The following is a 12509-nucleotide window of genomic DNA, read 5'->3' as shown; positions in this document are numbered from 1 at the left end:
CCTGCGCGGAGCCTGGGGGGCTCTGGGTCGGCGAGGGGGCCCCCCGCGGCCCCGCCCTCTCCCGGCAGGGGGCGCTGTGGCGGGGGGTGGGGGGGGAGAGCGCGGCCCCGCCCTCTCCCGGCAGGGGGCGCTGTGGCGGGGGGGGGGGAGAGCGCGGCCGCCGGGGCCCGGGCTGGGGGCGGGGCCCGGGCTGGGGGCGGGGCCCGGGCTGGGGGCGGGGCCCGGGCTGGGGGCGGGGCCGACTGCCCCTCCCCCTGGCCGGGCTGGTCACATGAGCGGTGCCGGGTCACATGAGGTGCCCGGGGGCGGCGGCGGGAGCGCGCGGACACGGTACCGGTACCCGGGGGCGGGGCCCGGGCCCCTCCCCCGCGCCCCCGGGGCCAGGCCTCCCGCCCCCCCCTCCCGCGCCCCCGGGGCCAGGCCCCCCCCCCCGGGGCCAGGCCTCCCCCCCTCCCCTCCCGCCCCCCCCCCCGCGCCCCCGGGGCCAGGCCTCCCCTCCCGCCCCCCCCCCCGCGCCCCCGGGGCCAGGCCTCCCCCCCTCCCCTCCCGCCCCCCCCCGCGCCCCCGGGGCCAGGCCTCCCCCCCTCCCCTCCCCGCCCGCCCCCTGGGCCAGGCCTCCCCTCCCGCCCCCCCCCCCCGCGCCCCCGGGGCCAGGCCTCCCCCCCTCCCCTCCCCGCCCGCCCCCGGGGCCAGGCCCCCCCCCCGCGCCCCCGGGGCCAGGCCTCCCCCCCTCCTCTCCCGCCCGCCCCCCCGCGCCCCCTGGGCCAGGCCTCCCCCCCTCCTCTCCCGCCCGCCCCCCCGCGCCCCCTGGGCCAGTCCTCCCCCCCTCCTCTCCCGCCCGCCCCCCCCGCGCCCCCTGGGCCAGGCCTCCCCCCCTCCTCTCCCGCCCGCCCCCCCCGCGCCCCCTGGGCCAGGCCTCCCCCCCTCCTCTCCCGCCCGCCCCCCCCGCGCCCCCTGGGCCAGGCCTCCCCCTCCCCGCCCGCCCCCCCCGCGCCCCCTGGGCCAGGCCTCCCCCTCCCCGCCCGCCCCCCCCGCGCCCCCTGGGCCAGGCCTCCCCCTCCCCGCCCGCCCCCCCCGCGCCCCCTGGGCCAGGCCTCCCCCTCCCCGCCCGCCCCCCCCGCGCCCCCTGGGCCAGGCCTCCCCCTCCCCGCCCGCCCCCCCCGCGCCCCCTGGGCCAGGCCTCCCCCTCCCCGCCCGCCCCCCCCGCGCCCCCTGGGCCAGGCCTCCCCCTCCCCGCCCGCCCCCCCCCGCGCCCCCTGGGCCAGGCCTCCCCCTCCCCGCCCGCCCCCCCCGCGCCCCCTGGGCCAGGCCTCCCCCTCCCCGCCCGCCCCTCCCGCGCCCCCTGGGCCAGGCCTCCCCCTCCCCGCCCGCCCCTCCCGCGCCCCCTGGGCCAGGCCTCCCCCTCCCCGCCCGCCCCTCCCGCGCCCCCTGGGCCAGGCCTCCCCCTCCCCGCCCGCCCCCCCCGCGCCCCCTGGGCCAGGCCTCCCCCTCCCCGCCCGCCCCCCCCGCGCCCCCTGGGCCAGGCCTCCCCCTCCCCGCCCGCCCCCCCCGCGCCCCCTGGGCCAGGCCTCCCCCTCCCCGCCCGCCCCCCCCGCGCCCCCTGGGCCAGGCCTCCCCCTCCCCGCCCGCCCCCTGCGCCCCCTGGGCCAGGCCTCCCCCTCCCCGCCCACCCCCCGCGCCCCCTGGGCCAGGCCTCCCCAGGCGGGCGCGGCTGTACGGGGCATGGGCGCGCGGACCCCTGAGCCGGGCGGGCTTGAGGCGGCTCCGGGGTGCAGCTGGGCCCGGGGCGAGCAGGCTCCTTGCCCGGGGGCCCCAGCCGGGGCGGGGTGCTGACCCGGGTTTCCCTCTCCCCAGATGAAGTGCGTGCTGGTCGCCAGCCCGGGGGCTGAGGTGCTGTTCTACTGGGCCGACGAGGCGTTCACAGAGAGCCTGGGCCGGCGCTTCAGCCCGGCGGGGCAAGGGGGGCACCCGGTGAGAGCTCTGCCCCAGGGGTGCAGCAAGCCCCCGGGTCGGGGGGAGCGGCTGGGCTGAGAGCCCCGTGCTGGGGGGGGCGGAGGACTTCCAGGCTCAGCTCCAGACCCCCGCGGGGGTGCAGCTGGGAACTGGGAGGGTGGGGGAATTAGCTGGGGCTGGGCTGAGGGCCCCGTGCTGTGGGGGGCGCGGGGGCATGGAGGGGGAGCAGCTGGAGCGGGACTGGCTCATGGCCCGTCTGGCCCTGCCCTGCAGCCGCCTGCCTTTGAGGACAGCATCAACACGCTCTTCGCCCCCCTGATCATCTCCTGCGTGACGCTCCTGGAGCGGCTCTCGGACACCTACACCTGCTTCTCGGCTGAGGATGGAGGCCAGCTCTACGTGCTGCATATGGTAACGGTGCCCAGGGACCCCCTCCCGGGCTCAGCACCCACTGGCAAGGGGAGCGTGTGTCCCTTCACTGGGAGTGTGGCATTAGCCCCGGTCGGGATGCAGCTGCCATCCTGCCTGGCCCCGGGAAGAGCCCTGCGCCGGGTCACTGCGTGTGCACGGGGGGAGGGTCCCTTCAGGGCAGGATCCCCGGGCTGTACTCCCGGCAGGGGACCCCCTTGCTGCTGACGAGGGCTGGCCCACGGGGAGCTTTGCCCCAGGCCCAGCCGGGACCAGGAGGTCTAACGGGCAGGGATTTCCTGTTTCCTGCCTGGCCCTGCCGTCGCGCTGCAGTTCGGGGAGTGTCTGTACATTGCGGTGAACGGTGACGGCTCGGAGAGCGAGGACGACCTGCGCCGGAAGCTCTACGTGCTGAGGAGACTGGTCGAGGTCCACTTCGGCCTGGTGACCCTGGACTCGCACCTTATCTGCAAGGAGTGAGTGGCTGGCTGGGCCGGGAGGGCATTTGGCGCTGCCTGGGTGGGGCTGAGCTGACCCTCTCCCCCAGATGCGCACGTCAGCGCGGCAGCCAGTGCCTGACTGGTGAGGTAGCGCTGCGGCCGATCCCTGGGGCTCCGACGCTCTGCCCGGTCAGCGACCGGCCTGGGAGGTGCCGGGGTCTGGGCGTTGGTGAACGTGGGGCCTGCAGCTGTGCTGTGGGCTATGGCCTGGAGGGAGGCTAGGTCCCAGGGCAGCGTGCACCGTGCTGGGTCACCTCTCCGGCTCTTGGAGTGTGGCTAGCCCAGAGGAGGTGCCGCCTCCTTCCCCACGCCTGCCTCTGAGGGCCGGGAGGAGCGACTGGAGCTTGGGAAGCAGCTGGCAGCAGTGTGTCCCGGTCCCAGGGAGGAGACCTGGCCCAAGCAGGGGCCCCGGGAGCCCAGGGGCAGTCCCTGGGACAGGCCTGCCTCTCCCGAGCGGGACTCGGCTCACTTGGCGTCTGTGCTCCCAGGTTGCGGCCGGCGGTCTCGGAGCAGCGCAGCCGCGTGTGGGCCCTGTTCCAGGGACTGCTCCAGACCTACAGCAGCCTGCGGGAGGCCGAGCAGAGCTTTGCCGTGGAGGTACCTTCTGCTGGGCGCACCACGGGTGGTGGGGGGCCTAGCCTGGGGAAGGGGGGCTACCAGGCTGTGGGCGCTGGGTGTGACTGGGGTGAATTGCCCCGAGGAGGGCCTGGGCAGCGCTGGGGGATCCTGGGGGGGGCGTGAGTGCAGAATATTTTGGGGGTTCCTCCCATTCCCCAGCTGGCGTGGCCGGGAGCTGCCCCACAGGGCCGCTGGCTCCCCTTGCCCCATCCCAGCTCAGCGCCGGGTCTGTCTCCCTGTGACCTGCCCGCAGGCCGTGGAACGGCTGATCCACCCCCAGCTGTGTGAGCAGTGCATCGAGTTCCTGGAGCGCCAGGTGGTGCAGCACATCAACGCCAGCGGGCAGCGCGGGGGCGAGGAGGTGATGCACGCCTTCCTGCTGGTGCACACCAGGCTGCTGGCCTTCTACTCCAGGTGAGAGCGTCTCCCCACCCTGCCTCCATGACCCTTCCTGGAGCAGCAGCTCTATCGCCCCTCCCCGCTCACGGGCCTTCTCTCGCCGCAGCCGGAGCGCCAGCACCATCCGCCCAGCCGACCTGCTCACCCTCATCCTCCTGGTGCAGGACCTGTGTCGCAGCCCCAGCGCAGACAAGGACCAGAGCCCACAGGTGCCTGCCCTGGGTCTGCCTGGGGGACAGGCCTTGAGAGCAGCCTGGGGCTGGTGGGACTGTCGGGAGAGGGGTGCTCCTCTGTGATGGGGGCTGGACCCCTCTAAGCAGCTCTCCTGCTCTCCCTGCAGCTGGCAGAGGGGGGGCCGACTCTCCAGAGGCCGAAGAGCAGCGAGAGCATCCCAGTGAGGAGCCCAGGCCCACACGGCACCCCCAGGAGCGAGGCAGAGGAACAGGTGTGTGTGGCTGGCTGGCTGGGCCTGGCACCCGGGTGGATGGCACAGGGGTTGTGGGTATTGTGGTTCCCTGGAGCCCCAGCAAGGGCAGGGTCCCGTGATGGTCAGAGCTGTTCTCTCCTCCCCATCAGGAACAGGGCCCTTTGGTGCTGGGAGCTGCATGGCTCATTTCAAACCCCAGGATCAGGAGCGGCTTGGGCTCATGCCCCCCTCACTCTGGGAGCACAAGCCAAGCCGTTCTCCCTGCCCCAAAGCGCTTGCTGTGATCAGAGCAAAGGTGCAGAGTGGGGGGCGTTGCCGGTACCTGGAGGGATGGGGCCAGGACTTGCTGGGTGCGACTCTCTGCTAAGGCCGAGGTTCTCAAGCAGGGTACATGTACCCCTGGGGTACACAGAGCTCTTCCAGGGGGCACATCAACTCGGAGATTTGCCTAGTTTTACAGCAGGCTACATCAAGCACTAGCGGAGTCCGTACAAACTGAGGCTTCATGCAGACCAGGCTGGTTCATTCTGCCCCATACACTGCACGCTGACATGTACCTACAGTGTTTCTAATCCAGTTGATCTATTTTACGGTGATACGGTAAAAAGGAGTCCGCCGTTGGTCAGTACTGGCGTGCTGGGACACTTGTATTTTGACATCTGGGTTTGTAAGCAGGCAGCTCTTAAGAGAGGTGACACTTGGGGTACACAAAACAAATCTGTCTCCTACCGGGGGGCAGCTGTCTGGAAACGGTGCACTAAGGGGTGTTTGATGGAATCCAGCTACCTGGAGCCTGACTGTGCCCCAGCCTCGCAACCAGCCTAGCCTCGCTATTCTGTCCCTTGGGGGCCCATCCTGGCCCGGCCTGGCAACTCCCCACCCATCCCCAAAGCCCTGTCGTTGGGGGGAGGGTCCCACTGCCCCGCTGAGCTGGCTCCCTTCTCGTTGCAGGATGCGGACGAGCTCTCCATGCCCGAGGAGTATTACACCCCCCAGCCCTCGCCCAGCAGGCAGAGCACAGGTGAGTCCCTGGACAGACGGGCCACCTCACACCGGGAAACTGGTTGTGCCCCAGAGGCGGCAGGCTGCAGAGCCGGCACGAGGGCGCTGTGCCAGGAGGGCCGGGGGATCTTGGGGGAGGCCAAGGCCCGGGGTGGGGTGTCAGAGGCCAGGGCAGGAACCCCCCACAGGGTGGTTTGGCTGCACACGGTGCTGGGGCAGCTGGCTCCTTCTCTGTTCTTGCCCACAGGAGGCGCCAGCTGGTCGGAGGGCTCAGAGCTAGCGGGTTCCGGGGAGGCAGATGCTGCTGATGTCCAGGTAAGCCAGGGATGGGCTCGCCAGGAATTCCTGCCCTGAGCAAGACCCTGTGAGAGCCCCTGGTGCCTATGTCTTCCTGTGCAGTCCTGGCCCTGCCAGCCTGCCCTTGTCCCCCGCGCACCCACCTCCCAGCATGGCCAAAGGAGGGGTCTCCGCAGGGCTCCTGCAGCCCCTTCTCCCCCAGAGCTCTTCCCACCCCAACTCGCTCCTTCCCCAGCCCCTCAGCACAGGCCAGGCCTCTCAGACTTGCCCACCACTGCAGACCCCACCCTGTCCTCCCTGCCCCTCTGGCCAGGGAACCCGGACTTGGAGTGGGCCTGGGCCGGGCCTGGCGGCACCTGCCCGAGGGCACTGTCCAGACTTGAATTCCCTGCCTGACAAGCTCCTAGGGAAGGTTTGGGGCGGGTCTGAGCCCCCAGCTGGATCCATCCCCCCCCCTTGTGGGGAGTTTGTCCCAAGATTCAGCCTCAGTTTCCCCACTTTGCTCTGCCTGTCGCCCTCTCCCTTCTGCCCAGGAGTCCTCCCACCTGCCCACATCTGCCTGCAGCTTCCCGGGGGTGGTGCCATCAGCTCTGCCCTTGCTGCGCGGCGTGGCACGTGGGCAGACCAGGCTGTTGCTGCCTGGTCCCTTCCCCGGTGCGGGGTGTCCAGCCGGCTGCGCGCGCTCGCTCGCTCTCTCTCCAGGTGGCAGAAGACTCACTCCGGGCCCTGGTGCCCCCAGCGCCCGATGCCTCCAACCCCAGAAGGATCTTCCTGGATGCGAACCTGCGGGAGGGCTACTGCCCCATGGTGCCCCACACCATGTACTGCCTGCCGCTCTGGCCTGGCATCTCGCTGGTGCTCCTGACCAAGGTGAGTTGGGTCTGGGGCGTGGTCCATGCTGCCCAGCCTGGCTTGCCACAGACCCACAGTGACAGTGCTACGGCCCCAGCTTTGGAATAGTGTCTGGGAGGAGCCTGTCAGTGGGTCAGGCCCCCAGGGGTCTCGCTCTTCCTCCTGGGTGAGCCCCACTGCTTCCCCGCCTCCTGAGCGTGGACCCCAGCTGTACAGCGCCCCTGCTGCCCCCCTGAGCTCAGGGCAGTGGGTCCAGCTGGGAGAGCCCCCGAGGGAGGCTTGTGCATTAGCCCCTGAAGGTTGCCCCTCGGCCAGCGTTTGCAGCGACTTCCCCAGCGCGGTCAGACAGTCGGGTTTGTTCGGTAACTGGCCACGACCCAGGCCAGTGGTCGGGTCTCCCAGAGAACTGAAGGTTACAGCACGGCCCATTCTGGGGAGCCCAGAGCCCAGCCAGGCTGTAGGGAGCCCCTGGGTTCCAGCTGTGTCAGGCTCTGACCCCCTTGGTCCGACTCTCAGTGAGAGCCCCAACTTCTTCAAGCAGCCCCCTCTAAGCCCCCCACCCCCTTCCCAGCCCTTTTGATCTCTAGCTGGGGGGCATGTCTCAGCCTCCTTGCGCAGAGGCGGGGAGATCTCTGTCCCCTGGGGTACTGGGTGTCAGTGTCCTGGGAACTGGATTTGCCATCGGCATCTCAAATCTCCACTGATCTGGGGCCAGGCCCAGACAGCCAGGCGACGCCCCACCCTTGTCTCAGCCTGCCCTGAGAGCAAAGAGTCCTATCCCACCCACGGGGGAACAGTGCAGGGGAAACTGAGGCGCATCAGACTCGTAAAAGTCATACAAACCAATTCCCACTTTCACACCCCTCTCCCCCAACTCAGAGCCCCAGCACCCATGTCGTCTGCTCCCTGTACCAGCTGCTGGACGGGTTCCTGGTGCTGGAGAAGAAGCTGAGGGAGGGGCAGGAGGTGGGGCCACCCACCCGCTCCCACCCACTCCTGGCTGAGCTGCGCCAGAGGATGGACAAGTTCATGAAGAAGCTGGGCAGGCAGGACGTGCAGGTGGGAGTCCGGCGTGGAGCTGCGAGGCGGTTGGGGACCCTTGCACAGCCCGCACACCTCACGGCTGCCCTGTCTGTCGTCCTAGTTACACAACGCCTGGCTGGAGTTCAAGAGCAAAGCGTTCTCCAGACATGAGTCCGGGAGCTCCAGGGAGTGAGTATGGGGGTGTGGGGAGAAAACCAGGGGTACAGGGTGGCTGGGATGGGGCGGGGACTTCTGGGGCAGGGTGGGGGCTCCAGGCCCAGAGGTCCAGGAGGGCAAGGAAGAAAGTTGGGGCAGCTCTTGGGGGGGCCCCCAGCTGTTGTCGGGGGCCCGGGGTGGGGGCCAGGTAGGGGCGTTGCTCAGGGGCTGTCTCTCTCCAGGTTCCTGCAGGCACTCGGCAGCGTGAGGCAGCAGCTCTGCTCCGTCTATCGCCAGCTCTTCCTGACCTCGCCGTCCGCCCAGGGCCTGGCCCAGGGCCTGCGGGACTGGGCCCAGAAGCTGGTGCGGTGAGTGCGTGGGGGGGGGGTTGCTGGGGGAGGGGCGAGTGCGTGGAGGGGGCTGGGGGGAGGAGAGGAGAGGAGGTTGCCGGGGAAGGGGCGAGTGCGTGGGGGGGTCTGGGGGGGAGGCTGGCACTTCAACAGGACTCGTGGGGAAATGGCTGGAAACCAACCCCCGGGCAGCGCCAGCTGCAACTCGGTGGGTGGCGCCCTGGGCTGCCCAGCTGAGCCCCGGGCCCGTTGGCGGGGGCTGACTGGCCTGGGCCCTGCGTGGAGAGGCCACCGCAGACCGTGGCGGGTTTAGCAGGTACGTGTCCCTGTAACCGGCAGGGCACTTTGAACCCCAGCCACCTCCGGGGCCTGGGCTGGGCGGGCAGCTCTTCTGTGGGGCTCCCTGGGGTGGCACGTGCCCCGTCCCCTCCAGCGCGGGGTACGAGCCAGCCGTGGCCGGCGTCCCCGTGTCAGTGCTGGGCACCCAAGGGCCTGGCCAGGCGGAGAGGGCGCCACGCTCAGGCCAGGCCTCGCGCTCTGCAGGGAGAAGCTGCTGGACTGGAGGGACTTCCTGCTGGTGAAGAGCAAGCGGAATATCACCATGGTGTCACATCCGCCCAGAGAGCCCTGGGCAAGGGCACCTGGGGACAGCAGGCTCCTCCCTCCCTCCCTCCCGCCCTGGGACCTTCCCGCGGTGTAGCAAGGGCTGGGGGTCGGCTTTCCGGCCGGCTCGGGGGGCAGTTGGCCTGGCTGAGTTGGCACAGCTAAGTGGGGGCTCGCCCCATCTCTCCAACAGCAGGGCTGGACTCTGCCCAGCGCTGGGGAGACGAGACTGCAGGGAGCCCAGCCAACAGTTGGCGAGGGGCCTGAACGAGACACATTGGGTCCCACAGGGCAGGGGTCTGTGGGGGACTGGGCTGGCCTCAGGTAGGCCACGCCATGGGGTTGTGGACAGAGCCCCCCTCTGCGCCTCCAGATGCCTTGGGGGGGGATACAGGAGGTGCTGCTGGGACTGTGGGCAGGGGGCTGTTGGCGTTTGGGTTCCCATCACCAAGAGGGGAGGCGGGGAGCAGGATCCATCCGGAACCACCTGGGGGGTCCGTGGGATCTCCCCATTGCCCAGGGCAGGCTCAGCAGGGCACCCATGGACAGGGGGTTTCCCTATGTCTGGTCGCCCTTAACCTGCCCCCACATACCTGGAGGACTTCCCAGGCCTGGTACACTTCATCTATGTGGACCGCACCGCTGGGCAGATGGTGGCACCTTCTCTCAACGTGGCCGAGGACTCCACCTCAGAGCTGGGCAAGGGTGCCCTGGCTGCCTTCATCAAGAAGAAGGTACCAGCCCTGGGCTCTGACGCTGATCCCCTAGGTTTGAGGGTGGGGAGGTTCAGAAGGGGCCCATCCCGCCCAGGTTGGGCCGGTCTGCTCGGCCGTGGGGGCCCAGCCAGGTGGAGCGCGGGCCCAGCTGTAGAACCCCGTGAGAGCGATGGCTGGGGTGGCGGGAGCCGGGCAGGAGGGGTCGAGTGTGATGCTGGGGAAGCAGGGAGCTCAGCAGGAGCGGCCCTGGCTCTGGCTGGAAGGGTGCCCCAGGCTCCGAGGGAGAGGAGCAGAGCTGTGGGGCGGGGGGATCTCTGCTCCGGCTGCAGCTGCCTCCTCTCCCGCCAGGTCTGGTCTCTGATTTGGCTGGCTCGGCGCTACCTGCAGAAGGGCTACACGACACTCACACTGCGCGACGGCGACTATTACTGCTCCTACTTCCTCTGGTTCGAGAACGAGCTGGTGCGTTGGGGGGCGCTCGGCCTCTGACCTGCCTGACGAGGCCCCTCGCCCCGGCAGCACTTCCGTAGGGCGAGAAATGGAGAGGTGTGGGCATCACCTGGGCTCCGAGGCCATGTGGCCAGCCGCTGCCCTGGCACACAATCCCCATGGCACATGGCCTGGCAGATCATCCCGTGGTGTGTTCCTGAGGCCCCGGGACCTGGGGCTAGCCCCCTCGCCCAGCACACAGGTTTCCCCAAAGTGCTTAGTCAGCCCTGCCTTGGTACATGAGCTCAAGGCCACGCAGCCAGCACCCCGCTGCAGCCTCGGGTCCTCCAGGTGGCGTGGCCAGCCCCTCATGGCTGTCCCTTTGCCATGCAGGGTTACAAACTGGAGGTGATTGAGGTTCCTGTTCTCTCCGACGACTCTGCTCCCATCGGGATGCTGGCAGGGGATTACTACAGGTGAGTGCTGGACCCAGCTAGCCCCTGCCCCCCCAGTCCTCTTCTGGCTGCTGGGCTAGGCAGCAGCGGATGGGAAGAGCCCTGTGCTGCAGGGCTGCCCTTCGCCTGCCATGGGTCACAGGTGGCAGGTGGGGCTGGGAGCTGGCAGTGCTTGGGCTCTGAGCCCTGCGGGACCCTGTCTCGGTGCCCAATGCCTGGCAGCTGTAACCACATGCCCCAGAACAGGGGTTCGCGATGTCCCCATGTCTCCACCAGGGGCTGAGGTTACACGAGCCTGCCGCTAAGCCAGGGATCAAACCCAGATGTCCAGGCTCCGAGGCCGTCTGTACATACACAACGGTGGGTCCAAACTCGCTGTTACCACTCGAGAGAGAGACCCTGGAGTCACTGTGGATCGTTCTCTGAAAACATCCACTCAACGTGCAGCGGCCATCAAAAAAGTGACCAGAATGTTGGGAATCGTTCAGAAAGGGATAGATAATAAGACAGAAAATATCATATTGCCTCTATATAAATCCATGGTATGCCCACACTTCGAATACTGCATGCAGATCTGGTCTTCCCATCTCAAAAAAGGTATATTGGAATTGGAAAAGGTTCAGAAAAGGGCAACAGAAATTATTAGGGGTATGGAACGGCTTCCATAGGAGGAGAAGTTAAAAAGACTGGAACTTTTTTAGCTTGGAACAGAGATGATGACGGGGCGATATGACGGGTCTATAAAATCTTGACTGATGTGGAGAAAATGAATAAGGAAGTGTTGTTTACTCCTTCTCATTACACAAGAACCAGGGTCACCCAATGACATTAACAGGCAGCAGGTTTAAAACAAACAAAAGGAAGTATTTCTTCACACAATGCACACTCAACCTGTAGAACTCCTTGCCAGAGGATGTTGTGAAGGCAAGACTATAACGGGGTTCAAAAAGGAACTAGATAAGTTCCTGGAGGACAGGTCCATCAATGGCAAGTAGCCAGGATGGGCAGGGATGGTGTCCCTAAGCTCCGTTTGCCAGAAGCTGGGAATGGGCGAGAGGGGGTGGGTCACTTGGTGATTCCCTGTTCTATTCGTTCCCTCTGGGGCACCTGGCCCTGGCCACTGTGGGCAGACAGGACACTGGGCTAGATGGGTCTTGGGTCTGACCCAGCCTGGCCGTTCGTACATATTCCCCTCTGGGCCTCTCCTTGGAATGGGCTGGCCAGGCCCAGGGACCCGTGTGCTGCCCTAAGTCTGATCTGGGGTGGGTCTGAGGCACTTGCGCTGCCCCCTGGGGGCTGGACCGGGGCCCGGCGGAGGCTTTTCCACCTGACCGCTGTCTCCTCCCGTGCAGGAAGCTTCTGCGCTATTACAGCAAGAACCACCCGGCCGAGGGGGTGAAGTGTTACGAGCTGCTGACGCTGCATCTGGGTGTGATCCCCACCGAGCATGTGATCCAGCAGGCCTGCGACCTGGCCCGGCGGCTCTGGGAGCCATCCCGCATCCCCCTGCTCTGAGCCACGCGGGCTGGCAGCAAGCGTCCCCACGAGGGCCTTGTTCCCACCCTCAGAGTCAGACTCAACGGGCCCCTTGCAGCACCCACCTCGTTGGGCCCTGCAGCCCACAGGCCCGGCTGGGAGACCAGCACCCGCCAGCAGCCAGCCGTCAGCTCCCCACCTGCTGAAACTTGGCCAGGGGGCTCCCCTGACTTGCCCCTGGAGCGGCCCGGCAGCGGGGGCCATTGGAAGTGCATGGCCATGGTAGCGTGTCTCTGTCTGTACGTGCCACACTCCAGGCTTGCATTAAAGCTGGTGCACTTGGTCACCGTGGTGCACTCCCTGATTCCTCCCTGTCTGTGTCAGGGGCTTGGCCGCTTACTGGGCCTTGCCTGTGGACCTGCCTGTGCGAGTACATGGACAGACGTGTTTGCACACGCACGTGAGAACATGGAGACATGCCTGCTTGCCATGCATTCTCCAGCCTGGTACCAAGGAGGGTTCACGGTGTTCCCGCCAGGACTGGGCCCTTCTTGCCACAGTGTGGGTAGGGCCCAGGCAGGTACTTGCCAGGCTTCTGCCCTGCCCACCTCCTGCACTGGGGGGGGAGAGTCCGCTGGCTTCTCACCTGTGCCTGCAATCCAAGGGGCCCCTCCCCCCAGGCTCCCCTGCCCCTAGGACTAAGGGGTCTACAGCTGCCCTCAGCATCTTTTAGCAAAGGGGGACAGCCAGCCTGCCCCAGGGGTCTACTCTCCCAGCTCCAGCTCTAAGGCCTCCCTTCATCCCTGCCCCAGTGGCTGGAGGGCTCAGGTTTGCTATGCCAGGGT

At 68.3% G+C, this 12509-nt stretch overlaps 1 protein-coding gene across 8 annotated transcripts; it reads left to right on the top strand.

Annotated features, from left to right (window-relative positions):
- The first annotated feature begins 241 nt into the window (after positions 1–241).
- On the top strand, positions 242–12020 carry HPS1 (HPS1 biogenesis of lysosomal organelles complex 3 subunit 1). 8 transcript variants are annotated; one of them, XR_012160097.1, is made up of 20 exons: positions 242–330; positions 1855–1971; positions 2227–2364; positions 2695–2837; positions 3350–3458; positions 3733–3893; positions 3985–4087; positions 4219–4323; positions 5257–5326; positions 5555–5622; positions 6307–6474; positions 7336–7515; positions 7601–7668; positions 7878–8003; positions 8529–8595; positions 9179–9322; positions 9653–9766; positions 10127–10209; positions 10465–10548; positions 11541–11629. XR_012160097.1 is itself a non-coding variant. In XM_073354660.1 (19 exons), the coding sequence occupies exons 2-19, from the start codon at positions 1855–1857 to the stop codon at positions 11701–11703; spliced, it is 2127 nt and encodes a 708-aa protein (XP_073210761.1). In that variant the 5' UTR covers positions 242–330; the 3' UTR covers positions 11704–12020. The 8 variants fall into 8 exon arrangements, 3 of the variants coding, with proteins under 3 accessions (XP_073210761.1, XP_073210762.1, XP_073210763.1); XM_073354660.1 differs by lacking the exon at positions 10465–10548 and having other exon boundaries at positions 11541–12020; XM_073354661.1 differs by lacking the exon at positions 10465–10548 and having other exon boundaries at positions 281–336; positions 11541–12020.
- Positions 12021–12509: the final 489 nt, after the last annotated feature.

This window comes from Lepidochelys kempii, chromosome 7 (genome assembly GCF_965140265.1).
Source record: "Lepidochelys kempii isolate rLepKem1 chromosome 7, rLepKem1.hap2, whole genome shotgun sequence".
Taxonomy (NCBI): domain Eukaryota; kingdom Metazoa; phylum Chordata; order Testudines; family Cheloniidae; genus Lepidochelys; species Lepidochelys kempii.
The sequence above is the reverse complement of the archived record's forward strand: the minus strand, read 5'-3'. Positions and strand labels throughout refer to the sequence as shown.

Excerpts from the sequence above, each read along its gene's own strand:
- HPS1 (XM_073354660.1), top strand. The coding sequence starts at position 1,855 with ATGAAGTGCGTGCTGGTCGCCAGCCCGGGGGCTGAGGTGCTGTTCTAC. Across the intron at positions 8,004-8,528 it reads TGGGCCCAGAAGCTGGTGCG|GGAGAAGCTGCTGGACTGGA; the intron begins GTGAGTGCGTGG and ends CGCGCTCTGCAG. Across the intron at positions 9,323-9,652 it reads CTGCCTTCATCAAGAAGAAG|GTCTGGTCTCTGATTTGGCT; the intron begins GTACCAGCCCTG and ends CTCTCCCGCCAG.